Here is a 27,836-nt window from a genome sequence, read left to right as displayed (position 1 = left end):
ATACACCGTTGTGGATTCAATTTGCATTTCCTGATTGCTAACAGCAGGTGAGCATCTTTTTATTTTTTGTTTGTTTGTTTGCTACTTCAGTTTTCTGTAAATCCCCTGTTCACAGCCTTTGCCCATTTTCTATTCTTTATTGATGTGTAGGAATTCTTTATATATTCTGAATACAAACACTTTGTTGGTCATATGCTTGTGGGCATCTTCTCCTAGTTGGTAGTTTTCAGCTTCACCTTTTTATGGTGTCTTTTAACACATAGTTTTAATTTTAATGATGTTAAATCTTCATAAGAAACCTATTTGGTTTATTCTTATTTATCCTGAAGTTATAAAAGTATCTTTTTATTTTCTTCAAAAATGTTTAAAGTTTGCTTTCTGCAGTAGGTGTGTGTGCACCTGGAATGATTTTTATGAATGGAGTGAGGCAGATATCCATTTTCATTTTTCCTGACAGAGATAATCAATTGTCCCACCACCAGTTACTGTTAGCCCATTGTTTTTACTCTTAATTTTTTGAAGGGGGAAAAATAGTTGTTTTGGAAAAAAATTACCTAAATAAATTATCAGCAACTGAAACCAACAATGTGTTAATAGCAGCAATTACAACATAATGAGCCAATTGTGTTCACCCCAAGAATTCAAGGATAGTTTACCATTAGAAACACTATCAATGTAATTGAGCTCATAAACAGAATCAAGCAGAAAACCCTGGCCCTGGCTAGGTAGGTCAGTTGGTTAGAGCCTCTTCCCTATAGAGGGGCTCTATTGTTGTGGGTTGGATCCCCAGTCAGGGCACATACAAGAATCAACCAATGAATGCATAAATAAATGGAACAACAAATCAGCGTCTCTCTTTCTCTCTCCCCCTTCCTCTCTCTCTCTCTCTCTCTCTCTCTCTCTCAAATCAATAAAATTTTAAAAAAAAGAAAACCCATATGATCATTTCAATAGATGCAGAAGAAGCATGCAATTAGCAACTGCTAATATTTTATGTATTGCATTTTCCCTTAAAAATTGGGTTTTGAGAGATTTTTAAAAATTCAGGGCAGCAAAACTCAAACAAAAATGAAGCATGAGCAATAGAGGCGCTGCAAATATCCATTCTGGTACATGTCCAGTGTATGTCTATCAGTCTTTGCTCAGTCACTTTCAGGTCTAAGTTTCTGTGACCCACAAAAACATCTTTGGCAAGGTCTAATTTCAGTTTGGCGTTATCCTAGTCACGGATTCCATGAGGGACCTGAGCGGCCCTGAGAAATAAAAGATTAATCCAGCCCAGTGGACCCTGTGGTTCCTCACCTCTGAGTGCGTCCGGACCGTGGGCGCTACCGGCCCCTCACGTAATGAATCCCCTGGTGGCAACCTGAGACCGGCTCTCTGCATTCAAAGTCACCTGCTCTGTCAGAACGGACAGATGAGAGCGCTCCAGAGACTGGTGGGTCTGCCTTTCGCGCCCTCCTAATTCTGCCCCTCCTCTAAGGAAAGGGTGGGCAACCTGAACTGGAGGCGGGTGGGGATGTCTTTAAAATCAAGAGCTCAGCCTTCAGAATGCGCTTGGGGTCAGGGGCCTCGGAAACATGGGACTCCTGGGTTCTGGTGGCGAACTTGGACGCCAGGTCGGGGTAAATGGAAGCTAGGCAGAGGGGCTGGAAGGGATGGTGGCTGAGGTTCGAGAGGGAGCGAGGGAGAGTCCTGCAGAGATTCACTACGGAGGCAGCAGCGGGGGAGGGGACGAGGGGCCAGAATTTCGGGTGAGTCTTGAGCGCGGTGGTCAGAGCCATCGGCTGCGAGGTGCGGAAGCGCATGCAGGGGCTCGGCCCAGGTACCTTGGATCACAGCTCCCTTTCGGTCTGCGCCCCAGGCTCAACCCAGGGGAGTGTGTGGCTGAGTGTGTGGCTTTTCAGCCTCAGAGCTGCGGAAAGGGACGGTTGGAAAACGATCTGAAGCCACCCTTAGCGCTTCAGAAGCAAGTGACCTGCTCGAGGGACAACCCCTTCCCCTTAATACTTTGCGCGTGTAGGGTGCGCCTCTGCCGCGCTCTCTGGCGGAGAATATGCTTTGCGCAAGCCTTAAACTCAGACCATTTCAATACACACTGCGCTTGCGCGACAGCTTGGGCCTCTAGACAGATTTTGAGCCTCTCAAAGGCCCACTGCGCATGCGCCCCCACCTCTGCCCCTCAGAGGCTACTGGCGCGGTGTTGGAATGATTGCACAGCCTTTCCCTTTCTGCGCATGCGCTTCGTCCTGGACCACGAACCTCGCCTCTTCCCCTGAGAGGCAAAGCCGGTGTTGCCGGCCACTGTGATCCCCAGTGCTGGAGAAATTCGCTATGTGCTCGATGCCCTCCTGCGATTTGGAGAGGTCTGAATTCCGAAACCCGCCAGGTCCTAGCGTTTCAGATGAGGAATTGCGGCGCGGCGTGAACTGCATAGGCGCAGCCACTACGGAAGGCTTAACGGAGACGTCAGATGTACAAAAAAATATTTCGTGATTGTTTGTACAGTGTGTGGGCTCAGGAGAGCATAGTGCAAGGTTGCATGGGGTCCCGCATCTGCAGGACCTGCTAGCATCCTTGGCGATGCCCCCGCGCAACCCTTGTATACAGGCCAGTAACGCCGTGATCCTGGCTGCCTCCGCCCCACTCTGACTCTTTCCCACCCTCACCTCCCTCCCCACCCTGTATCTCCTTCTCCATGCTCCTATTAAACTGTCCTGCTGTCCTGCTTCACCGAGAGAATGGGGACAGTCCACACTGCCCGCCACATCTCTGGGTTTCCCCCGCAGCCTGCACTGATTTCCATGAGCGATTTGGGTGGCTCTTTCCCTGATCTCCTTTTAAGTCTGTGCAGCTGTTACCTGCTCAGGGCATATCCCTGACTACCCTCTCCAAACACTCCCTCTCACCCTTTCCCTCTTCCTGTCTGAGTCACACCGGCTGACTTATATTTCCCTTGTTCATTTTGTTACTGCCCGTTGTCCCGCAGTGGAAGGAAAGCTCCGTTGACTGGTCCCAGTCCGTTGACTGGTGATTTTCTATCCGGGTCCTGTGCCCTGGGTGATGTTCTTTATCTGTGTCTTGAGTGTTGGGATATCTCTCCCTGGAACACAATGGCTCAGATACCACCTTGACTGCTCATGAGCTCTTCTGGAGCACAAAGGTTGAATTGCTGTGGTCTTTTGGAGTCAGGGTGGGCTGTACATTCAGTTCCTGAAACAATAGCTTTTCACATGCATTAACTGCTAAGGTTATTAGCTATTACCTAAAAATGAAGTTTCCCAGCTCTTGAGTTTCCCCATCACTAGAACAGTAGGTTTATGGTCCATACTAGGGAGGCAAGAAATATTGTTAACTGAATTAATAATTACCATTATAGCTAATGTCTTCATGCAGTCATGACTCTAGGCAATTTCCATGAATGATCTCAGTGAATTAAACAATTTGCTGCTGTCTTGGGAGACCTGCACCTCCTGCCCCACGGGCTCACTTGTCATCAGGCATTGTGTCCCTTGCTGCTGCCTGCAGATCTGCTATCTTAGTGGAACTCTCACCTCCGTGCAGTCTGTGTGGAGCTTTCGTGTAACTGCAGTGAAGGAAACCCCTGAGTTCTCACCTGGCTTTCTCCTTGGCTTGGGAGGAAGTAATGTGGGTCTTGCAGGAATTGTGGGCAGCCAGGGTGCCTGTCATGGACCTGTCTCCAGACCTGTGGCAGAATCCTGCCCTCTGGAGCCTCTTCTGCCTCTCCCCGCCCCCACCCCCGCACAGCATCTCACCAAATGGTAAACGCATGTCTGTCTTTTCCTTGGCTGTATCTGTCCTCAGCACAGGTAGGGGGTGGGGAAATAGTGAGGTCCTGGGCTCAGAGCAGAAGACTGGGTTCTGCTATCTGCCAGCTATGAGACCTAGGTAACTCTTCTGTGCCTTGGTTTCCTCTCATTGCCTGGTTCAGATAGATTGCACTGCTTTAATTGTTAGGTTCTGGTCCCGAGAGGGAGGTGGAGGCTGTTACTAATCACTGTGTTCTCCCTTCTCTCCTTAGATCCAGGGCAAGGTCCTGCTCATGACCATCTGTGCAGCCGGCATTGGTGGGACTTTTCAATTTGGCTATAACCTCTCCATCATCAATGCCCCCACCTTGGTATGTACCTTCTGTGCCCACTGTGTGAGTGCTGGGCGCGGGCTGACAGCTGGTCCCTGGGGACGTTCAGGCCAGCATCCACTTGGTACTGGGGCTCTCCTCCTCCTGGCTGGCCTCATTCTCCACTCAGGGACAAGAAAGCAGCTGTCACCAGACTCACTTTCTGTCAGCAGGGAACCCCCAAACAAAAGTCTTCCCTGGTAGCTCCTGAAGAAAGGCCTGGGAAGGGTGATTAGCTGACTTGGATCACATGCCCACCCCTAGCCCAATCATGTGGTCCGGAGGGTAGAGATTTCCATTGGCTACATCTGGGTCAGGTGACCGTACTTTAGGGGCTGTAATTGACAAAAAGGAGCATGTTAGAGGGTAGCAGAGGCCTAGGTGGGAGCACATTCTGGGCAGAAGCGATTGTAGCAGCCCAGCCCCTTAAAGAAATAATGAAATGATGGCTTTAGAAAGGGAGGTCTGAGCTAGCTGCGTTTGTTTATGTGTTCATCCAACAAGGACCTGAGTGCCCACTTCAGTGCGAACTTCCTGGCTGTGCACTCTCACGTCTTATGTCGCGTGGGCCATCACTAGTCCCCCCAAATGGGACTTTCCTGGCCTCAGATGCTCCCCTACTGCACTGAATGGTCACTCTTGAGTTCCAGCCAAGGTCAGCTTCTCTGGACAGGTCATTCCTCTAAAGGGACCTAGCGGGTGGCAGGCGGACAGCCTGAGCAGGAGAGAGCTGGCCCAACACCTAATCCACTGCCCTCCCAATGTCCTCCCCTGCATCTGTCTGAAAGGCCTAAGGCCAGCCAGATACTGACATTTCATCTCTGACCAAGGCAAGGAGGGCGTCTGGGTCTCTTTTCTGTTCACTTTCCTGAGTGGCAGCTCAGGGGGGTGGGGTTCTGGGGTGTCTGAACTACCTGGCAGCAGCCCTAACCTGTGGCTGAGGTGGTGGGCAAGTCATTCCCCTAGTTCCCAGTCTTAACAATGAACAGAGTAACGTGCATCCAGCAGATGAGCACTTCCCAGGGCTTGCCACAGTCAGGGTTGTTACGATCCCCACAAGTATGAGCTCAGAAATTAGAGTTTGATCACACACTCTTTATTATTTGGCCAAGTTTTACCTGCGCAGGGGCCACCTTTCCCTCGAAAGGAAAAAGGCGCACCGCTGTAAGGGTACACGGGTTTTTATAAGCAGAGCAAGCAAGCAAGATACAAGGGCGAGAAGTGGCAGTTAGCGATAGGCAGCTTCTTTCTTTCTTTTTTGCTGATTAGGTTCAAGGCTGTTACTGGGCCCCCTACTCTTTCTCTGGTCAGGATGTGTATCCGAGGCAAGGCTCAACCCTCGCCCTATGCCTCCTCCTCATTCTTGTCGACTCTGGCCCAGCTGCATGGGGGCTGCACCCTGATATGTTTTTCTTGGTATTTGTTTCTCCCTTATCCTCAGCTCTGACCCTGCTTTCATGGGCTATTTGTCTGAGTCAAGGCTCAGCCGTTGTCCTATCCTGCTACCAAGGGGGGGCTCTAATTCTTCCCTTCATCTTGGGGCACTGTCTGCTCTAGTTTCTTGTTTCGGCCCAGGCTTGACCTAGTGTTAAAGCCTGGCCCCTTCATTCCCCCCTTTTTCTTGTTCATCCTTTGTCAAACCCTTGACTCAGTGTCTTCTGTGGTTAGTAGAGTATAGGGCTGGGACAGTACCATCAGTTTCACAACCTCTATACGGTCCCGCACAAATGCTATGAGCTTATTCAATATTATTGGGCCAAACAACAGGATTAGTAGGAGGATTAGGACCGGCCCAGCTGAGGCCGACACTAGGGTAGTCAGCCAGGGTGAAGCTTTAAACATGGAGGCATACCAGGAGGAATCACCTTCCTCACTATCCCTTTCTTTTAACCTATGAGTCAAAATTTTGATGTTTTCCCTTATCACTCCCGAGTGGTTGGCATAAAAGCAGCATTCTTCTCCTAAAGCAGCACAAAGCCCTCCCTGCTTCAAAAACAGAAGATCTAATCCTCACCTATTTTGGAGGGCTACTTCTGCTAGCGAGTCTACTTGCTTCTCTAGATATATTACCTGCTCTTGTAGTAGGGACACATCCTTAGAGAAATTTTGTGACAGCTGTCATAGACTCATTTCTCCCTGCACAAGGGCACCTGCCCCTAGGGCAGCAGAGCGTACTATTCCGATTGTAGCTACGATGGGCACAAGCAGGGGGACCCTCTTAACTCGAGGGGAGGGTTGTGGCAGGAAGTTAGAATCTCCCCCATATAGATAAACTTGGGGAATGATATAGGCACTAACACAAATATCAGGGTTTATGGGGGCTATGCATTTCATGACTCCTCTTGTACAAGCAAACCATAGTCCCTCCCTGAGCCTTTAGAATCTCAGGTTCCTCCTCTTGTATGGGGGTCTGTTCCTGCATATACACATAACTGGTACAATAATTTTCATATAATGAGGAAGAGAAATTGGCCAAGAGATAGCATGTCCCTTTTCCATGAAAATCTGCTAATTTTAAAGTGGCCTCCTGGTGACACTCTGGCATATGATACGGATAATTGTCCTTGGTCACTTTGATGGGCTCTGAGGAATTCTCTGTGGTATTTGCCCCTACCCCAACATAAAAGGGTGGACGGGGACTGAGACATAGCCAGCACGATTCTGTCAGACCGGGCTGGGTCTTGTTTAAATAGGGGAAAAACCTATCAAGGAGGTCTAAGGCATTTGCCTCCTGCTCGGGCGGCTTTCTCTGTTCCATAGGCCAGGGTCTGTCTGGTTTTGACTGGTTCCATCCCTCACTAGGCCCCAGGAGACTATTGTAGTCAGTCCTATTTCCTGTGCTATTCCCAGAATCTCTCACGATGGAACTTTCTTCGGGGGGATGCCGTGCCTGTAGGAACAGGCCGGGCGGGCAGGGGTAGCCCTCCCCCTATGCCTCTTAGCAAGGGTCGATTCACTAAGGGTATTCTGCGAATAGTAAAAAAGGTTCCCGGGTCTGTCCCTGATACGTAGAGCCGGATACCCCAGGTTCGGCCCTTCGTCCATTCAGGGTCCTGGGGTTTCAGGACTGTGACTACAACTGGGTTGCAATTGTCTAGGGCACAGGCGTTATTCCACCCAGAGCTGGGCTTCATAGTTTTGTTGCGGATCAAGGCTATATGGGGGTCCTTGCCCCCGCCTGGATTCCAACCCCCGTCCGTGAGGGTCTCGCAACCCCAAGCTTTACAATAGAAGTCTGTATAGGATCCGCAGGTCCGCCTCCTCCCCGGGGGTGGCTCAGGGCAAGCATAGTAAGGGGTGTACCATAAAGCCCTATTCTTGGTGTTAGAGTCACAATCACTTAGGCCTATTGTATAGGCAGAGGGGAGATTGTCCTGGAGGGGGCCCTCCACGGAATCAGTATGTCTCCATGCTGCTGGGGAGTCACAAAATTTGTCATCGAAGAATTTAGAGAAATCTACCCTAAAGGAAACAATCCTCTCCCCCCATGTTTGGTTCTTGGCAAGTACAGTTCCATCCCTCGTCCTTATTAACACCCATTCCCGGAGTTCATACCCGCTCGTTTCCCAATTTAATCCAATCAATATTAAGAGCGGGTAAAAGAGAGCCGGAGAGGCTTTCCTGGGTCCTGTCGAACTCTCCATGGTTTTTCTTCACTGGGGTCCTGAGCTGGCTTAATGTGGGAGAGGTGTATCCAGTAGGGTTTCTCAGCCACCCGAACGGCAGTCGGGGTGCTTAGCAGTACCTGGAATGGCCCGATCCACCTGGGTTCAAGGCTTCCTCGCCGGTGGTTCAGGATCCATACCCATTGACCGGGGTCCAGTGTCCTTAGTTCGCCAGCACCGCCTCTTTCATTTGCCTCCTTTTCCTCCCTTCGTAGGCTCCGGACTTCTTCTCTGAGGGCCTGCAGTGCCTGTAAGGACTTTAGAAAGTTATGATTAGAGGCCTCCATCTCCTCTCTAGTCAGCTTGGGCACTAGTGGCACAGGCTGCCCGTACATGATTTCATAAGGCGTCCACCCTCCTGTGTACGGGGTACATTGAGCCCTAAATAAGGCGAAGGGGAGCAATTCTACCCAGTTCTCCCCAAGCTCCTCCTTTAATTTAATTAATGTTTCCTTCAATGTCCGATTCATTCTCTCTACCTGCCCTGAGCTTTGGGGTCTATACACACAGTGCAATTTCCAGGTTATGCCCAGTCTCCCAGCTAGGTTTTGGGATATTTGGGATACAAAGGCAGGCCCGTTATCTGATCCAATCGCCACGGGAATGCCATATCTGGGAATTATTTCTCGGACTAAGATTTTCCCTACCGTGGCTGCCGTTTCACCCTTTGTGGGGAAGGCCTCCACCCAGCCCGAGAAGGTGTCTACTAGAACTAAGAGGTATTTGTATCCCAATTTCCCTTTTGACATTTCAGTGAAGTCAACCTCCCAGATCTCTCCAGGGGCATTTCCCTTATGCCTGATAAATTGAGGGCATTTTTGATTCTGCGCGTTTACCCTGGCGCATGTCTGGCATCTGGACACTACAGACTCTATAACCTCCCTTAGATTAGGAGCCCTGTAATATTTTAATATTAACTTTTCTAGTTTTCCCCGCCCTAGGTGTGAGCTCGCATGCATTTCTCGGACTACATGGGTTAGCACTCCCTTGGGCAGGTAAAGCCTGTCATCCGGGAGCACCATCCAACCTCCTTTGTCTACCTTTCCCCCTAGCCTCCTCCCTTCTACTTCCTCTCCCTTACTATAAGTAGGCGGGGAAGGTAGCACTGGGGTAGGCACCATGGGGAGTACTCCTGCAGCCTCCTCTCCCGCCGCCTCTTTGGCCGCCAGGTCAGCCAGGGCGTTACCCCTCGCCACGGGGTCACTTCCTCTCTGGTGCCCTCGGCAGTGAATGATGGCTACCTTCTTGGGCATCCACAGCGCATCCAGCAGTTCTAGGATTTCCTGGCGATTCTTGATTTCCTTACCTCCGGCCGTCAGTAGCCCGCGCTCCCGGTAGATGGCCCCATGCACATGGGCTGTTGCAAAAGCATACCTGCTGTCCGTGTAAATGTTGACCGTCCTTCCCTCGGCCATCCGGAGGGCTCGGGTGAGCGCGACCAACTCTGCTCTCTGGGCCGATGTCCCCTTGGGCAGAGCTTGTTTCCACACTACTTCATCCGCCGTCGTCACTGCCGCTCCAGCATACCTGTGTCCATTACTTACAAAACTGCTCCCATCCGTGAACCAAGTCAGATCAGCACCTTCATAGGCCTGGTCCCGCAGGTCAGGCCGTGTTCCGGCTACCGTTTCCAGGACATGGGAGCAGCAATGAGTCACTCCCAATTCGGGGACTGGTAGCAAGGTGGCCGGGTTCAGGGCAGTTGTCTTAAGGAATCTGACAGCCGGGGGGTTCAGGAGCTGTGCCTGATATTGGGTCAGTCGTGCGTTGGTCAACCAACGACCAGGCGGTGCACGGAGTACTTGCTCGACATAGTGTTCCCCGACTACTTGGATGTCTTGCCCCAAGGTTAGCTTACTCGCCTCCTTCACCAGGACTGAGGTAGCCGCTATGGCCCTCAGGCAGGCTGGCCATCCTGATGCCACCGGGTCTAATTTCTTTGACAGGTAGGCCACCGGTCTTTTCCAAGGGCCCAGGGTTTGGCTCAACACTCCTAAGGCCATTCCTTGTTTTTCTGCCACATAGAGGAGGAACGGTTTGGCTGGATCGGGCAAGGCCAATGCCGGGGCCGAGACAAGAGCTTCCTTCAGGGCCCGAAATGCCTCCCGCCCCTCCTCAGTCCAGGCAAACTCAGTCTCTTTCCCCTTTGTCATGTCGTAGAGGGGCTGTGCAAGCCTGGCGTACCCCAGGATCCAGAGCCTACAGTATCCCACGGCTCCTAGAAATTCTCTCACCTGCCGTTTGGTGATTGGCTCTGGTATCCCTAGGATAGTCTGGACCCTTAGCTCAGATAAGGTTCTTAATCCTCCGCTCAGGTCATACCCCAGGTAGCTTACCTTGGTAGACACGATTTGTGCCTTCTTGGCTGAGACCCTGTATCCCAGCCTCTCGAGCTCCCTCAACAAGTCCTCTGTTGCTTGTTCGCAATCACTGGCGTGGGACGCAGCCACGAGAAGGTCGTCTACGTACTGTAGGAGTACTACCTCGGGGTGTTTTCTCCTGTACTCTTGTAGATCCTGGCTGAGAGCCTCGTTAAAAATGGTAGGGGAATTTTTAAAGCCCTGGGGCAGCCTTGTCCAGGTGTACTGACCTCCCAGGCCATGCTCAGGGTCATTCCATTCAAAGGCAAAAATTTCCTGGCTCTGGGGTGCCAGTGGGATGGAAAAGAATGCATCCTTTAAGTCTAAGACCGAGTAGTATTTGTGGGTGGGAGACAAAGCACTCAAAAGCGTATAAGGATTTGGCACTGTGGGATGTATTGTCTCTACCCGGGCATTCACTTCCCTTAAGTCTTGTACAGGGCGGAAATCAGTTGTCCCAGGTTTCTGCACAGGCAGCAGGGGAGTATTCCAGGGAGACTGGCACTTCTTCAGAATTCCAGCGGCCAGTGACCGCAGCAAGTGCTTAGCTATCCCCTCCTTGGCTCTGGCGGGAATCGGATACTGCCTGATTCGCACTGGGGTGGCTGTACTCAATAACTGGACTACCACTGGCGCCTGATGTACTGCCAGTCCTGGGGGGTTGGTCTCTGCCCATACCCCAGGTATCTTTTCCCAGAGTGCCTGGGGAACTCCAGTGGAATGAGGCTCGGCCTCACTCACAGCTAGCAGGTACTCTTCCGACAGAGGAACAGTAACTTCTAAGCTGGGGTTCCCCTTCTCTTCCTTGGGTGTCTTGAACACTATGGAGGCTTGCAACTTTTGAAGTAAGTCCCTTCCTAGCAGAGGGTAGGGGCAATCCGGTATAATCAGAAAAGAGTGAGTGATTGTCCCTTTTCCAAGGTCCGTAATTCTCGCACTTGTCCAAGGATAAGTCTCTGATTTCCCGGTGGCCCCTACAATTTTGGCTGTCTCCTTTTCTAGTTTTCCTTGGGGCTGCTTCAGGACAGAAAAGGTGGCTCCCGTGTCGACTAGGAAATCAACTGGTCTTCCTTCGACTGTCAAGGTGACCATGGGCTCCCGGGAGCCAATGCTTATGGAGCCCTGGCCCCGTCAGTCCAGGGTCTGCAGGAGCACCCCAGGGGTCCCCCTTAGCTCCTCTATCCCCTTCCTCTTGGGGCATTCCCTCTTCCAGTGCCCCTTCTCCTTGCAGATGGCGCACTGATCCCTCTCTAGCCGGGCTCCCCTCCTCTCTCTGTTCCCCCTACCGGTGTTCCCTCTGGGTGCACCTCCTTTCCTCTGCGCCGCTATCAAAATTTTTGCTACTTCCCTAGCCTTCCCAACCTCTGGGTCATCCCTGTTGACATATACCTTTTGGGCTATTTCTAGCAGTTTACTGATATTCTCTCCCTCAAATCCCTCTATCTTCTGCAATTTCCTCCTTATGTCCGTGGCTGATTGCGTGACAAAGGCTATGTTTACGAGTCTCCTATTCTCTCTTGCCTCTGGGTCTAATGGGGTATATACCCTATACGCCTCCATTAATCTTTCCAGGAATGCGCCAGGGGTCTCGTCTCGTCCCTGCACTACCTCACTCACCTTCCCAAAATTTGTGGGCTTGCGGGCTGCTGCCCGCAATCCCCTCAGAAGAGCTCGGCGGTACTGCAGAAGTGCCTCCCTTCCCCCTCCAGTGTTCGGATCCCAATCGGGGGGGATGGAGGGGAGTATTTCCTCCAACTCCCTTCTTCCTCCCGCTGTCCCTTCTTCCTCTCCCATAACCGCCTTCCCTGCTTCCCTCAGGATCCTTTCCCTTTCCTCAGACGTAAACAGGGTCTGCAATATCTGCTGGCAATCATCCCATGTGGGCTGGTGGGTCCGGAATATAGTTTCCAGTAGGGAAATCAAGCCCTGGGGTTTCTCAGAGAATGGGGGGGTTCTGGTGTTTCCAATTGTATAGATCACTCGTGGAAAAGGGGACATAGATTAGCCTAGGAGGCGCCCTAGGGGTGTCCGGGGCCGTGGGCGCCTCTCGGAGCGGTAGCAGGGCCGGCTCTCTAGAGTCCGGAGCGCGCCTGCCTTTCTGTCTCTCACCACTGTAAGAGGTCCCTCCCCGGGTGTGGGGCGGACTAACAATTTCCCCGGATTGCTCGGAGGAATCGGGTGCCGCCTGGGCGGGATACGGCGGTGGGGCGTTAACAGGATCTAAGGGGTCCTCCGGCCGGCCTGGCAGGACTGGATACAGCCGGTTCCCTTCAGGTCCCGATGACGGCTGGGGCTCAGCACTTCCCCCCTCTGCTATTTCCTTGGGGGCCTCTCCTCTCGCCCGATCCAGCGGCTAAGCACACCGCTCTACCCCTCCTGTTTGTCCCTGCCTGCCCTTGGCTGCACTTCCGGACGTAGCCCGGTCTATCCGTGGCAATATCCGTCCAGACATTGATGTAGATTTGCTGGTCCGGATGAGGCACCACGTAGGTGACTCGTTGGACCGAGAAACAAATTGGCAATTGGAAAGTTCCCTCAGTCGGCCACCCAACATTAAAGGTGGGCCACTCAAGCTGGCAGAACGTTCGGAGGGTCTCCGGGTCGGGAGGACTCCCTCCATAGCGCTTCGCCCGCTTTCTGAAATCAGAGAAGTTTTTCAAGATGCAATCCAAAGGTGAACCCTCGACCGCTCCCGTGGATCCCCCCTTGTCCCATGTCTTTACGTATTTTGGGTCCAAAGATCGTGACTTGATGAGACCGAGGAGGGTCAAGATTAAACACGCGGCCAGGCTCCACACCACTCTCTCACTTACACCGCTCACTCTTCGGCCGGCCTCACACACGCACATTTAGGAGACGACTTGGACAGACAGGAACGATTAAAGCACTTTCACTTTCGCCCGCCTGGCCTCTCCTCTCGCGAGGGACTTGGGTCTGTCTTAGCTAAGGCTGCCCGAGTAGAATCCGGGTTACCTCCCAGCCGTTATGCCATATGACAGACCGAGGAACCGCAGGTTGGGGCCCACTCAGACTCCGTAGGCTCGCTGTCCCGTGGAGTCACACAGACAGGCACTCGCTCACTCACACGGCACTTTCGCATGCGCTCCCGTACCCGTTTCTCCCCGCGCTGCGCACCAAAACCGACCTCAGGCGACCCTGTCGCGACTCCCGAGGGCGTCCCCTCCTTGGGAGCCCCCTGGGTGGACTGCCGGTGACGTCTCACCTACCACCTCAGGGCTGCAAAGGCTAGCCTTTCCTTCCCCTTCAGAGAATTCTCGGTTTAACTCACCCAACTCGAGCTGGTCCCTTTGATTCCCGTCCTTTTACTCCACAAAAGGGGGAATCTCGCTGGGGCCTCCAAATGTTACGATCCCCACAAGTATGAGCTCAGAAATTAGAGTTTGATCACACACTCTTTATTATTTGGCCAAGTTTTACCTGCGCAGGGGCCACCTTTCCCTCGAAAGGAAAAAGGCGCACCGCTGTAAGGGTACACGGGTTTTTATAAGCAGAGCAAGCAAGCAAGATACAAGGGCGAGAAGTGGCAGTTAGCAATAGGCAGCTTCTTTCTTTCTTTTTTGCTGATTAGGTTCAAGGCTGTTACTGGGCCCCCTACTCTTTCTCTGGTCAGGATGTGTATCTGAGGCAAGGCTCAACCCTCGCCCTATGCCTCCTCCTCATTCTTGTCGACTCTGGCCCAGCTGCATGGGGGCTGCACCCTGATATGTTTTTCTTGGTATTTGTTTCTCCCTTATCCTCAGCTCTGACCCTGCTTTCATGGGCTATTTGTCTGAGTCAAGGCTCAGCCGTTGTCCTATCTTGTTACTAAGGGGGGCTCTAATTCTTCCCTTCATCTTGGGGTATTGTTTGTTCTAGTTTCTTGTTTCGGCCCAGGCTTGACCTAGTGTTAAAGTTTGGCCCCTTCAAGGGTCCCATGGAAACACAGCACATTCCGGACAAGTCAGGCAGGGTTAGGTACCACAAAGGGCAGCTTACGAAGGACCGAGCAGGGCACTGAGAGCACACAGGCCGCTGGGAGTGCAGTAGCAGTAATACAGGTTTAGTGGCACGCGGGGAAGTGCCATGTGGCTTGGACGGGAACGGACGCCCCTCCTACTTCCCTCTGATGCCCTGCTGGTGCTCACCGCTGGCCAGCTCCAACAGAAAGCCTGTCGGCAAGGGAGCCAGCGGATGGGGGCCATGAAGGTGGCTTCCAGGGCCCACAGCAGGGCGGTGGGGTGACAGTGGGCTCCAAGGGGCAAGTGGAGACTGTACAGCTCTAGACTCCAGGAGACACTGTGTGGGAAAGGGAGTTTGTGCTCAGGCGAGTTTGTTCTGCCCACAGGCAGGGAGTAGAATTGCTCAAGAGACCTGGCGCCTTCTCTGCAGGGGCAGAGCCCTGTGGCAGAAAAGGAGAAGGCCTGTGGTGCATAGTCCCCACCGGGGGTCTGACTGGCATCTCTGTCCACAGCACGTGCAGGAATTCACCAATCAGACGTGGCAGGCGCGTACTGGCCAGCCACTGCCTGACCACCTGGTTCTGCTTGTGTGGTCTCTGGTCGTGTCTCTGTACCACCTTGGGGGCCTCTTTGGAGCGCTGCTGGCAGGGCCCCTGGCCGTCATGCTGGGAAGGTAAGTGCTTCCTGTGAACCCCCAACTCCCTTTAACGAGGGTCACCCCAGTCTGCAGGCTGACTGGGGTGCCAGGCAGACCCCAGCCTCCTGCTCTGCCTGTGGTTTCACCATAAGAGTCACAGCTCCAAGAGGATTTGGCAGAGGAAGGAGCCCTGGGCTGTGTGTGAGGGAGGACTTGAGCTCCTAGTTCCATCTCTGCCAACAAATGCTATTTGACTGCAAACAAGTGTTTTCTCCCTGGGCCTCATGTCCCACTTTGTATGCAACTGATGCCGTTCTTGTGCAGCAAACAAGAAGACAGACTCTGGGTGAATTAACTGAAAATTGTAGTCACTGGAAGGATACAGGAGCAGCTCACAGGGTGAAATAAAGTGCTCCAAAGCCAGGCCTCGAGAGGGGCCAGACCCACAGCGGCACTGAGGGTCGCCACGGCCAGACCTGTGGACTTCCCTCCAGGGGGAAATGTCTTAGTCCAAAATGCAGAATCCAGGAAGATGGATTGTTATTGGCCCATCTTGAATCACATGCCTACACCTGTGAAAGAGAGAACAGAAGCAACGGCAGGCAGAAAAAACAAACGGCTATCACAGTCGGCCCCTTCGCTAGCCACCACCTGGGGTGCCGGGACACATTTCACCCATATAGTCCGCTCCACACATGCCCCGCCTAACGTCACTCAGCCACCCCATCGTCTGCACCAGTGTATGCATTCACCTCTCCCTGAGTGAGACCGCTCCGAGCATTGTCTTGTCATAGCCACCAGGGCCGATGCGAAGGGGACCTTTTTTTTGAGGGCAGGGTTTCTACGTGATGATTGTTCTGCCAGCCCTGCCGTCAACCTGCACGTTTGATGGTGAATTTAACTGCCATCAAGACGGCCCATAGGAAAAGGAAAGAAGAAGAAATAGAAGGGAAAAACTAACCAAGGAAAAGAAAAGTAGTGGATGAATTTGATTTTTATTTAAAAATTTTTAAAAATCCTTACCCAGGCATATGTTTATTGATCTTAGAGAGGGAGGAAGGGAGGGAGAGAAACAGAGAGAGAGAGAAACTGATGTGAGAAACATTGATCAGTTGCCTCCCTTCTGTGCCCTGACCGGGGATCAAACCTGCAACCTTTTGGTGTATAGGATGACACTCCAACCAGCTGAGCCACCGGGCCAGTGCCGGACGAGTTTATTTTAGAGCATGTGACACAGGAAGCCCAGAAACACAGGCAGAATTCCATCTGTTGGTTTTGGAAGTGGTCACAAGCTGTTGCCTTCCTTGGTGACTTCCACCTCCCGTTCTCCACTCTTGTCCTTGGCTAGCGCTCCCCCGGCTGAGGCTCTTTATCCTTTGGGCTGACCCAAATCCTCATTCTTGAGTGGCCTTAGCAGTCCTGATGGTATGGGGTCTTCGGCAGGCTGTTCCGCTCTGCCTCTGGGTGATGGGATTCGTAATGCGGCTATGCATTCCGTGGGCACCCATTCTTCCTGTTTGGCTGATGTAACTTCCTTTGTTGGATGCAAAATTCCATGGGTAGCATGTCTGTGTATTTAACAGGTGTATCTGTTAGGATGTCTCCCACTGTAAACAACAAAAACCCCGACTCAGTTGGCCAAAACAGTAGGAGACCCTTTATCTCACCCAGGAACTCTGTCGGTGGGTGACTTCAAGGCTGCCTCGTGCCCCAGGTCTGCTCTTCTGAGAGTCCCTTAGCTTCCGGTTTCACTGTGTCGGCTTTGTCCTCAGGCTACAGCAGCGCTTCACTCCAATGCAACACTGTCCAGCAGAAGGGGGATTTCTTCTCAGCTAATGCTTTACATCAGAAAGAAAAAGCCTTTTTAGTAAGGCACTGTGTCTCACTGCCCAGCTCTGGGTCTCTAGCATAGAGAGTGAGATCATCAGGACTGGGTTAGATTACTGGATTCATAGCTGAACCAGAAGGGGTAGGTAGAGGCACATTCCCAAACAAATTGAGGCTCTTTCTTTCTAAGAAGGAAATTCCTTTCTCAGAAGGAGGTAATAATAGCTGTTGCCTGAGTATCTAATGGTACTTGGTACATGTCCCTGGATAATAGCACTGGCAGAAGCATGAAGGGAAGGAATTGATTCAAATCAGCACATATGCCTATTCCATTGATAACCATCACTGTCCCCCAACCATGGCAGGCCTCCCGTGGTGTTCATCTGCCACTCAGTAGCTGACTGGAACCCCAACGTGTTGCCATTTCTGGGAGTCAGGGTTAGCTGTGTAGGGTGGCAAGGTGGTTAGTCAGCTTGGTGACAGAAAGCCCCAGTCCTCAATTCCAGGTGCGTTTTCTATCCTTGCAACCCTACCTGCTGCGTTATGAGCTGCTGGAGTGAGCACTGGGCTTGCTGAGAAAGGCAGGAGGATGGAGGGGGTCGGGGGGTAGTGTGTCCTATCTGCCAGATTGTTAAGAGCCTCGTCTGCAGTGGCGGGGGGCTTCTGTTGAGTGGAAACATGGACATGTATATATGTTCAGGTTCTGGGCCAGTTCTGCGAGATCCATATGTTTACCCTTCCCTACACCTCCTTGAAACCAGCCTTCAAATTCTGTCCCATCTAAGACTTTGACTATCCAACCAAACCCTTTGGAAAAGGGACAAAATTCCATGCTCAAGATTCTGTCTACAGGAAGAGTTTAACTCTTCCAGTATCCTTTAGGGTCACTTCTGAGTGAGCTTTCATGCCATAGCTCTACCTTTCTGACGGAACCAACATATCCACCCGACCATCTGCAAACCGGGGTCAGGCTTTGTTTTGAACTAAAGACAGGAGGACCTGGGCTTGCGTTGGGAGACAGGTAGCAGTATGGTCGTGTAGGCCTGCTGTTGTAACCTGCTATGAGAATCTGGGGCCCACAGGGGCCAGGTTTGGTGCGCACCATTTCTGTTTCGTGATGGCGTGCTGTAGGCGCACTCAGCCTTAGCTTAGGAGTGTCATATGGCACCCAGTTCGTGATGGGCACATGGTCACCAGGTGTCCCACTCTAGTTTTTTTTTTTCCCCCACTAGGGCCTAGTGACAAGCCACAAGCTATTTCTGTTTAAGAAGACAGTAATTTGCTGGAGTAAAGTAGCTTTCCTCCCAAACCTGAGGTCTTGCTTGTGATTCTCCTTTTAAGCAAATGCCACAGGCACTTTGAGCACCATAGGATCTCCCAGGTCTGAAGAGTCAAGTGGCAAAACTATTTGCACCTGGCTCGGACCCATGAGAGAACACCCCCCTTGCTTAGCTCCACTCAAAGCTGCCAGGTTTTCCAGTCACCTGGAAGTGTGTCCAGTCACAACACCCAGTGTGGCACACGCAGCCTCCAAAATGGAGAGAAACCCTCTGAGATGTGCTGTCTTTCATAGAGGAAGGGCAACCACTTGCCATGCACTCTGGAGGAAATATGCTGGCATCTCTTAGTCCTTTGGACCTCAGGAATTTTATTGAAATGGCAGCTTCTTCATTTTAAAGCTTCCACGCTTTGTCATGCTCGCACTTAACTGAGACAGCCAGCGCTCCGGCTGCTTCCTCTCCTCCAGGTCCTCTCAGTGTAAAGTCATCCAAATAGTGGGACCGGCAGGATGGCCTGTGGGGCGGGTTATGGTCCAGAGCTGGGGAGCTGCTGTTTTCTGTAGGCAGGTCATGAAAGGTGTAATTCTGTCCCTGCCAGGTGAAAGCTAAATGTTTCTGATGTCTCTATTGACATGTCGCAATACACACTCACCAGGTAGATAGCCACAGTGGAAGAACTTTAGTAATTTGGACTAGTGAGGAAGCTAAACGTGGTATATTAGTTGCAATTGGAGTTACCACTGGATCCAGCTTGTTATAATCTACTGTCATTCTTCATTCTCTAGACACAGGGGATCTAAGCTTTGGTTCATATTCTATCTCCAGTGTGCTATTGACTTTAGGCAGAGCCCTGGCCTCAGTTTCCCTATCAGTATGGTGAGCCGGGCGATCTGCAGTGAGATCTCTTGGCAGGCGTGTGACAGCCGCACCCGAGCTCAGCACCAGGAGCCCAGAGCCCATGCCTCACAGTGGTGGCGCAGCGGGCATTCCCAGTGCCCCCTTCTTTGTTTGCAGTCTGTCCCATTGAACCTCATGAGCATGGGCCATCCAGCTATCTGGCAGGTTCTGATTTAGATACCAGTTCCATCTTTTTACAGAGGACTTTGGGGAGAGTGGTGCTTAATCTGAGGGATAAAGCCATAAAATATAAGTTCTGTCATTTCAAGCTGTGGTACAGGCAGACAGGGGAGTGACCTGGGGCATGCTGGGCGAGGGGAGTGGGAGTGTGCCTCCCTAGGCATACCCCACAGGGCCCCAGGTCATTTCCACCTGCGTGGCTTAAATTCCTTAGCACAGTCCACACACACACACACACACACACACACACACACACACCCCCACCACGCCCGCGGAATTCCTTAGCACAGTAACCCCCCACACACCCCCAGCCCCGCGGTCAACGTTGGCTGGAGTTGCAAAGAAGGGAAGAGGGGTCCCCAGGGCTAGTCCCTCTGGACCAACCCAAGCCTCTCTTGCCTGTGTTCCTCGTCCCCCAAGGAAGCAGTCCCTCCTGGTGAACAACATCTTTGTGGTGGCTGCAGCAGTCCTGTTTGGCTTCAGCCGCAGAGCGGGCTCCTTCGAGATGATCATGCTGGGACGGCTTCTCGTGGGAGTCAGCGCAGGTACCGGGCGGGTGCGTCCTCCTCCCTCTCCATCCCTACTCATTCGCTTATTCCCACCTTGTTTTTGCAAAATGATTGAATTGGTTTATCTTAAAAGGCTCATAACTAGACATTTAAAGTGGGCATAGAAAAATGAAGAAGTTGCCCAGGGACGTGGGGATAAACATCCCCGAGCCTACACTAACAGGGTTCTGTGTGTGAGTAGCACTCTGAGTCATGAGCTTCCTGGCAGCCGAGGTGTAAAGACATCTAAGATGAGTTCTCTGGTCTTCCATACAGAGGCAGAGGAGCCTGTTAGGGACTCCTCAGTTTTGGGGGCTTGTCATGGGAAGGAGCAGAATTCTGAGCATATCTGCCTGGGCTTTTAGGGGCTCCCATCAACAAATCCCCCCTTGACTCCCTGCTGTTCTATCAGCCAAGTGTCGATGTCTATATTAGTTTTCTAGGCCTGTGAAACAAAGTACTTAAAAACTTAGTGGGCTTAAAATAACCAATGTGTATAAGAATCTGTCAGTTTCTGTGGGTCAGGACCTGGGAGTGTCTTAGTGGGTTCTTCTGGCTTAGGGTCTCTCGTGAGGCTGAGGTCAGCCTCTGGCGGGTCTGCAGTCCTCTGGGGCTGGCTCTCAGCAGGAGGCTGCAGCTCCTCAGCCTGTGGGTCCCTCTCACAAGAAAGAGAAGGACAGACGTGTGTGTGGCTCAAGGAGGATGTCCCGATGTTCCTCACGTCCTAACCTCAGAAGTCATACACCATTGGTTTTGCCACAGTCCATGTGTGAGAAGTGAGTCAGTAAGAAGAGCCCGCACTCCAGGGAAAAGGAAGCAGATCAGACTTTGTCTCTGGGCCCTGAGGACCTAGCATGGAAGAAATCCCTCCCCACATGTTTGTAGGAAGAGCAGGGTACCTCTGAGACTTTTCAGCCGTCAGTGTACCCACCTTCCTCCCAGCTCCCTGCACCCAGTGCTTAGAGAGAGGCGGGACCCTGATGAGAGCTGTTTCCTGATCCCAGGTCAGGGAGGGAGTGGACCAGCACTCCCTGCAGCATTCTCAGCTGGATGATGCCCAAATACTGCGGCCGTCTAGCTTCTGCCAGCTCTCACCTTCAGGGGTGGGCAGCGGGAGGCCGGCTCTGTTTTCCCGTTGGTTGCCTGGGTACCACCTGTCTTCGGGGACGTGGGGACGGGTGAGAACCTACAGCAGCAGTGGTCAGTGCAAGTGTTGATGTGAGAGCTGGGGCAGCGGGTGGGCAGCTGGACGCCCCCTTCCCTTCTCCTCCCACTGCCCACTCAGAGCCCTTTACAGTCATCCCGGCGACGGGGTCTAGAAAGAGTCAATGACCACGGTGGGACTGTGGCGAGGGCACAGGTGGGCGTTGATCTGAGAAAGGTGTCTCTCTCAGAAGTCGTGAGGGTGGGCCTAGAGTCCTGCCGGTCCTAGAGCAGGTGCGGAGGGACCCCTCCAAGCGCATGGGGTGAGGGGGCAGCACTCAGGGCCAGGATCCAGCAGATGAGGTGCCATGGAGGTGGGGGAGGCAGGCCTGGGCATTGCCGGGGGCGCAGGATGCTATCCAGTCTGACGACTGACTCGGCTGTGCACACGTCCAGGTGTGAGCATGAACATCCAGCCCATGTACCTGGGGGAGAGCGCGCCCAAGGAGCTCCGAGGCGCCGTGACCATGACCTCAGCCATCTTCACTGCCCTGGGGATCGTAATGGGTCAGGTGGTTGGACTTAGGTAAGTGCAGCCCCATGTGCAGGGTGGTTTGAGGGATGCCAGTAAAAGCCCTTCTTGGCCTAAATTTCTCCCTATCTATTAAGGTGATCAAGGCATTGCTCCTTGGTATTAAGGTATTGAAACCTGTCCACTTCCATCTGGTCAGTACACAAAGTGGGTATCGGTCAGCCCGACACAGTTCAGTGTGAATCATACTTTTCTGTTCTCTCCCGATCAGGATGCAGAAGGCAGGTCTTAACAGAGAAGAGGGTGGAGGTTTGGGCTAGTACAGGGGAGCGTGTCTTGGTCATCCCAGAAAAGAGAGGGGATGGCAAAGCCTGGAGCTGTGGAAAGAGGAGTTGTTAGGGATAAGGTGCAGCGACAGCCCTGCCCTGTCTTGGGTCCTTACCTGGGTGGGAGGGGTCTTGGTGTCCAGGCCCAGGCTGGTTACAAAGAAGCAATGCAGACCCTCTGTCCTCAAAAGGGCAGGCAGGCAGGGGGCAGGCGGGCAGGGGGCAGGCGGGCAGGCGGGCAGGGCTCTGGTAAGGAGGTGTCTGGCTTGGCCTCTCCTTTGCATCTGCAGGGAGCTCCTGGGGGGCCCGCAGGCCTGGCCCCTGCTGCTGGCCAGCTGCCTGGTGCCCGGGGTGCTCCAGCTGGCCTCCCTGCCCCTGCTCCCTGAGAGCCCGCGCTACCTCCTCATTGACCGCGGAGACACTGAGGCCTGCCTGGCAGGTGAGTCCCTGGCCTCGGGCTCCCAGACCACTCTTGACCAATAGGTACATCTGCCCAGAGCACGTGGGTTCCCTTTTTTCAAGTTTCATTTTTCAGGGAGAAGTTGTCCCTCTCTTTGTGCCAGCTCTTGATCCCTTTAAAACTGTTTATCAAGGAGCTGCCCTGAGTGCCAGGGCAGCTGGATGGAGCAGACCCAGAGCCTGCTACCCAGGAACCCCAGGGTGGTGCAGAGAAAGAGCTCCCCACACACATGCACGATGAAACACCATGTAAGACTTCACGGGCCCGGTGCCAAATGGCTGCTGATGGTCTTACCCATTAGCTACGGCCACAGTAATGATGCCCAAGGAACGATCCCCAAATCTCTGGCTTAAAACAACAATCATTTATAGCATTGTCTACTCATTTACTTGCTGTGCTGGCTGCACAACTCTGCTGATCTTAGCGGGGCTGACTCATGGTGTCGCAGTCAGCTGAGAGTTGGCCCATCCAGGCTGGTCTGGGCTGGAGCATGCCTTTCTTCTCACTCTTTGTACCAACCAACTATCCCAGGAATGTTCTTATTACGGTGATGGCAGAAGCACAAGAAAGCAAATCCAGTGGAGTAAGCACTTTCCAAACCTTTGGTCTCCTCGTGCCAATTAATATCCCATTGACCCGAGAGAGTCACATTATTGGACCTAAAGTTAAGGGATGGGAAATTCAATGGTGTATCCTCTCATGTGGCAAAGGACATAGATTTAGGGAGGGCCCGCTAATATATTTTTCTCAGCTTGCCATCACGGCCACAGTTATTATTCACGTCCCTCCTCTGTGTAAAACATGCTGGTTGCCATCTGGGACCCCCCCACCCCAGAGCCTTATCCAATGGCACCAGGCTTGAAGTCCAGGATCTTAAGATCACATCAAGCCTATGTGTGCCTTCTCTTGATCCAGAGACTTAGGAGCCAGAAACACAAGTGTTCTACTCTCCCTGTACTCAGTGGTGAAAGCGGGATGATGTGGCTAAAACGACCTACATTTCAAGGGAGGAGGAGGCAAGGAAGTGGAAAGCAGTGCAGGACCCCTGGGAAACGCTGCCAATTCCCCCGCCCTGGGCGTAGGGGGTGCTCCTCTGCCTCCTGGGAGGGACCCCCCCCGCCCCCTGCCATCGCTTCCCCAGGTTCTTGCTCCTGTCCTCCCAGATGTCCTTGCCTAACGCCTTCCTTGTCACCTGCTGAAGAGGGCATTGGAAATGTCCCTGTAGAAAGCTGGGGCACAAAAGTCTTTACATTTCAAATGGCCTCAGCCTCTTTTCATCCAGGCTGGCAGAACTTTTGTCCATACAGTTTTCTCAAAAACAATGTGAATTTTCTATGTATTTGATTTATGTGCCAAAAACCCACACTCACAATACTTTTTCAGACATGCCTCTCTCCTGAGACCTAATTCCTGGAATTTGGGGCACATCAGGCTGCAGTAGACCAACACCCTAAAGCCCCTATAATGCGCCCTTTTTTAAGCCATGAGAGTCTATGAGGTTGTCAGGCTGTTCCTTAATTGGGGACTTTTGCTAGCTAGAGAGGCAAGAAATAAGAAAGAGATAAGAAAAGAGATGTTTTTTTGTTTGTTTGTTTTTTGAAACATTGCAAGTATGGAATAAGTTAAATTTAATTAAATTTTGTTCCCTTTGAAGGTCTTTTTGTGCTCATGTCTTTTTTTATAAAGCAAGCTTAGAGTACTCAGCTAAAAGCAGCCAGTATATGTTTTCAACACTTGGCAGTCCCTTCGTCCCAGTCCAGAAGTCCACCAGGTCTGTTTTTCCCTCTGCCGTGCTATTGCGCTACACTTTCAGTTGTCCAGCCTCCTCATCATTCTGTCTGAGCTTGGAACCAATACCATAGATCACGGATCCTAGTTATGGTAGCGCCCGCTCCTTGTACCAGTTTATTCATCAGTTTTCTATTTCTGCTTAACAATCGCTGCATCTCAGTGGCCAAGAAAAGAAGCAACTTCTTTCATCCAAGCCTCTGTGGCTTCTCCGGGGTTGGCTGATGTAGGCTGTGTCCGACTAGTGGCTGTTCTCTTTTTGGTCACTCATGCAGGTTAACTGGGCCTTGGCTGATCTAGTATGGTACCAGCGGGGCCATCTCTGCTCCTCCTGGCACCAGGGGGCTAGCCTGGCAAGTTTTTATGATGATGGCAGAAGAGCAAATAGACATGAGCAAGGTCCCTTGAGGCATGGGCTGGAACAGGGGCATGCCCTCCCTACAGACTCATCCTATGGAGCAGGGAAAGTCACGTGGCGGAACCCAGCTCCGAGGGATGTGTACTTGCCTGTTTAGTGGAAACAGCTGCAAAATCCCAAAGCAAAGGGCATGGGTACAGGGAGAGGGTGAAGAACTGGGAACGATGATGACAATCTATCACAATTCTGTGTCCTGTCTGATGGATCCACAGAATCGTGAGGTTTTAAAGCTCTTTCTGGCCCATGATGCTGTGAAATGACAGGGCCAGGAAGATCAACCCGTAGGTCCACGGGGGCCCAGAGAGAGAGAGGGGAGTCTGGGATGGGAAGCTCACTGTGGGGGGCCAAAGAGAGGCCAGCAGAAAGAGAGCTCAGTGGCCCTGCTCTGCCCCAGCACTGCGGCAGCTGCGGGGCACCGCGGACTTGGCGGCGGAGTTGGCGGAGCTGGAGGAGGAGCGCGCTGCCTGCCAGGGCCTGCGAGCACGGCGCCCGTGGGAGCTGTTCGGGGACGGCACCCTGCGGAGGCAGGTGACGAGCCTCGTAGTGCTGGGCAGTGCCATGGAGCTCTGCGGGAACGACTCGGTGCGGTCCTTGCCCGTCCCCCCTGCCACCCCCCAACTCTGGGCGGTGGGCTGAGTGCTGCAGGCCCCTGGGAGCCGCCAGTGCCCCAGAGCCGGCCCTGTGCCCACCTTCCCAGGTGTACGCCTATGCCTCTTCTGTGTTCCTGGAGGCGGGGATCCCTGAGGAGAAGGTCCAGTATGCTGTCATCGGGACCGGGTGCTGCGAGCTGCTCATGGCGTTTGTCAGTGTGAGTGTGGCTCTGGGCTGGTCCGCCACCAGCCCTGCGGGGGAGGGGGGGCCTGAGGTGCTGACACCCAAGGACTTCCGTCTTCTTTAAGCCATTTCCCACTCACTCGAGGTCATTGTGTTAAAATGTGGCAAGTTAGCCAGCATTTTATTGAGCACCTGCTGTTTGCTGGGTACTCAGACCACTATTTTGAGATGAGGAAACTGAATAAAGTTGAGGGACCTCTGGGAAATTAATTTCTTAATCTCCTGAAGGAATAAACTGCTCCCTACCCCGCCACCAACTTCCTCGTGAGGCCCCTCCCCCCTCCCAAACCAAGGGGACCATGGCCAGACCAGTTATGGGGGGGCGCTTTCCTTTTCAGTGTGCGGTCATTGAGAGGGTGGGCCGGCGGGTGCTGCTGATGGGGGGATACTGCCTGATGACCTTCTGGGGGAGCATCTTCACCGTGGCGCTGTGCCTGCAGGTAGCCGGGTGGGGCGAGGGGGCGGGTGGCTGGGTGCCGGTTGACCCCCCCTCACTCCACCCTCTGCGGCAGAGCTCCTTCCCCTGGATGCCCTACCTGGCCATGTCCTGCATCTTCGCCTTTATCCTCAGCTTTGGCATTGGTCCTGGTGAGTGCGCTCAAGGGGGCCTGGGTTTTGGGACTTGCTGAAGGACCATGCACATCGGGGTTAAAGATGGGTGGGCGGGAATGCTATGTTGCCTGTATGTCCCCATCCCCACCTCTACCAAGGCTTCTGGAAGAACACACAGGGGCCCACTCCCACGTTGGGGCAAAGGTGGGAGAAAGGCAGGGCAGGGAGCCCTGGGTGGCAGTCTCCTGTCCCTCCCCTCCTTCCAGCTGGAGTGACAGGCATCCTGGCCACGGAGCTGTTTGACCAGACGGCCCGGCCTGCTGCCTACGTGGTCTGTGGGGCGCTCATGTGGACCATGCTCTTCCTGGTTGGGCTCGGGTTCCCCTTCATCATGGTAGGCCTGCCCCTTCCAGGGTATGGCGGGGTGGGGGGGGCAGGGGGGCTTGGGGAAGGGAGCTGCCTTAGGTTTTGTCTCTGTCAGCATGAAAATCCCAGTGGGAGGCCTCCACCCAAGACGACTGAGGCTGAAGAGGGTAGGGCTTATCCCAGCAAACAGAGACAAGTCCCCCTTCAAGACCTGTTGTGGGGCCTTCCATTCTGGGCCTGAATGGGGCCACATCGGGTCTCAGGGTCTCTTTTAACCTGTAGGAGGGATTGTCCCACTTCCTCTATGTGCCTTTCCTTGGTGTCTGTGTCTGTGGGGCCCTCTACACTGGCTTCTTCCTCCCTGAGACCAAAGGCAAGACATTCCTGGAGATCTCTGAAGAATTGCACAGACTCAACCTCCCCAGGCGGAGCCAGGGCCCCACGTGGAGAGGCCCGCACGTCATCCAGTCCACGGAGCTGTAGCCCTGCAGGTGCGGCCGGGCCCGGATCCAGCTGCCGTTCTTCCCTTTGCTTCCTCTCCATTCACTAGCTCCTGTATTTGTTCATCTAATGAGCGCTTATTGAATGGCAACCTACTGTGTGCAGGCATGGTGCCTCTTGGTGCTCCCCATCTGGGGGCAGCCAACAAACAGGAAACCAATAGAAACATGACTACAAACTCAGGGAAATGCAGTGGAAGAAAAATACAGGTTGTAAAGGGTGTGCATACACGGGGGTAGGGGAGGGGGTGATGTAGCTGAAGAGGGGTGTGGTCAGAAAAGAATTTTCTGAGAACTTGATGTTTAAAAAAAAATCAACTTTATTGAGGTGTAATTTACATGCAATAAAGTGTATCCAGATTGAGTATACATTTGATGAGTTTTGTCAGATTTATCCACCCATGAAACCACCAAACCACCGTAATCAAGGTAGAACATTCACAGCGCCCCAAAATCTCCCTTTGCAATCAGTAACCCGCCCCACCCCTGCCCCAAGCAACCACTGATCTATTTTCTGTCACTACAGGCCAGATTTGCCTTTTTTGGAATTTGACATGATTCCATGATGTATGTGTGCATTTGTGTCTGGCTTTGTTCCATATAGTTTTTGAAGTTCATGCAGTTTGTTGCACGCATTGATATATATTCCTTTGTATTTCTGAGTAGTAGTTCACTGTATGGCTACACCGTAATCTATTATCCATTTACCTGTTGGTGGACATTTGCACCATCAGGAATAAAACTGCTGTGAACATTCCTACACAGGTCATTGTATAGACATAATTCTTCATTTCTTTTGGGTAAATGAATTGCTGAGTTTAATCATGAAGGTGCGTTTAGCTGTAGAAGAAACTTTTCTGAAGTGATTATACTGTTTGGTATTTGTTACGATCCCCACAAGTATGAGCTCAGAAATTAGAGTTTGATCACACACTCTTCATTATTTGGCCAAGTTTTACCTGCGCAGGGGCCACCTTTCCCTCGAAAGGAAAAAAGGCGCGCTGCTGTTAGATTACATGGATTTTTATAAGCAGAGCAAGCAAGCAGGATACAAGGGCAAGAGGTGGCGGTTAGCTATTGGCTGTTTGGTTTTTCTACATTGTTACTGGGGGTGTCACAATTCTTCCATCATCTTGGGGTATTGTTTGTTCTAGTGTGGGTCAACTTGTTCCCCTTAGTCTGCCCATATCCGTATTGTTCTTGCCCTATGCCTCCTCCTTATTCTTGTCGACTCTGGCCCAGCTGCATGGGGGCTGCACCCTGATATGTCTTTCTTGGTATTAGTTCCTCCCTTATCCTCAGCTCTGACCCTGCTTTTACGGGCTGTTTATCTGAGTCAAGGCTCAGTCATTATCCTATCTTGTTACTAAGGGGGGCTCTAATTCTTCTCTTCATAAAGTTTGGCCCCTTCAGTATTCCCACT

At 52.5% G+C, this 27,836-nt stretch overlaps 1 protein-coding gene across 1 annotated transcript; it reads left to right on the top strand.

Moving 5' to 3' along the window:
• Positions 1-1,380: 1,380 nt before the first annotated feature.
• On the top strand, positions 1,381-26,514 carry SLC2A11 (solute carrier family 2 member 11). The gene is made up of 12 exons (XM_054592718.1): positions 1,381-1,438; positions 4,043-4,141; positions 14,638-14,798; positions 19,367-19,491; positions 21,094-21,223; positions 21,786-21,934; positions 24,556-24,743; positions 24,859-24,969; positions 25,334-25,435; positions 25,508-25,583; positions 25,814-25,941; positions 26,196-26,514. The coding sequence occupies exons 1-12, from the start codon at positions 1,418-1,420 to the stop codon at positions 26,394-26,396; spliced, it is 1,491 nt and encodes a 496-aa protein (XP_054448693.1). The 5' UTR covers positions 1,381-1,417; the 3' UTR covers positions 26,397-26,514.
• Positions 26,515-27,836: the final 1,322 nt, after the last annotated feature.

This window comes from Pteronotus mesoamericanus, unplaced genomic scaffold, assembly GCF_021234165.1.
Source record: "Pteronotus mesoamericanus isolate MK-2021 breed Mesoamerican mustached bat unplaced genomic scaffold, CSHL_Meso_final scaffold_371, whole genome shotgun sequence".
NCBI lineage: Eukaryota > Metazoa > Chordata > Mammalia > Chiroptera > Mormoopidae > Pteronotus > Pteronotus mesoamericanus.
This window is presented reverse-complemented; position numbering and strand designations above follow the sequence as displayed.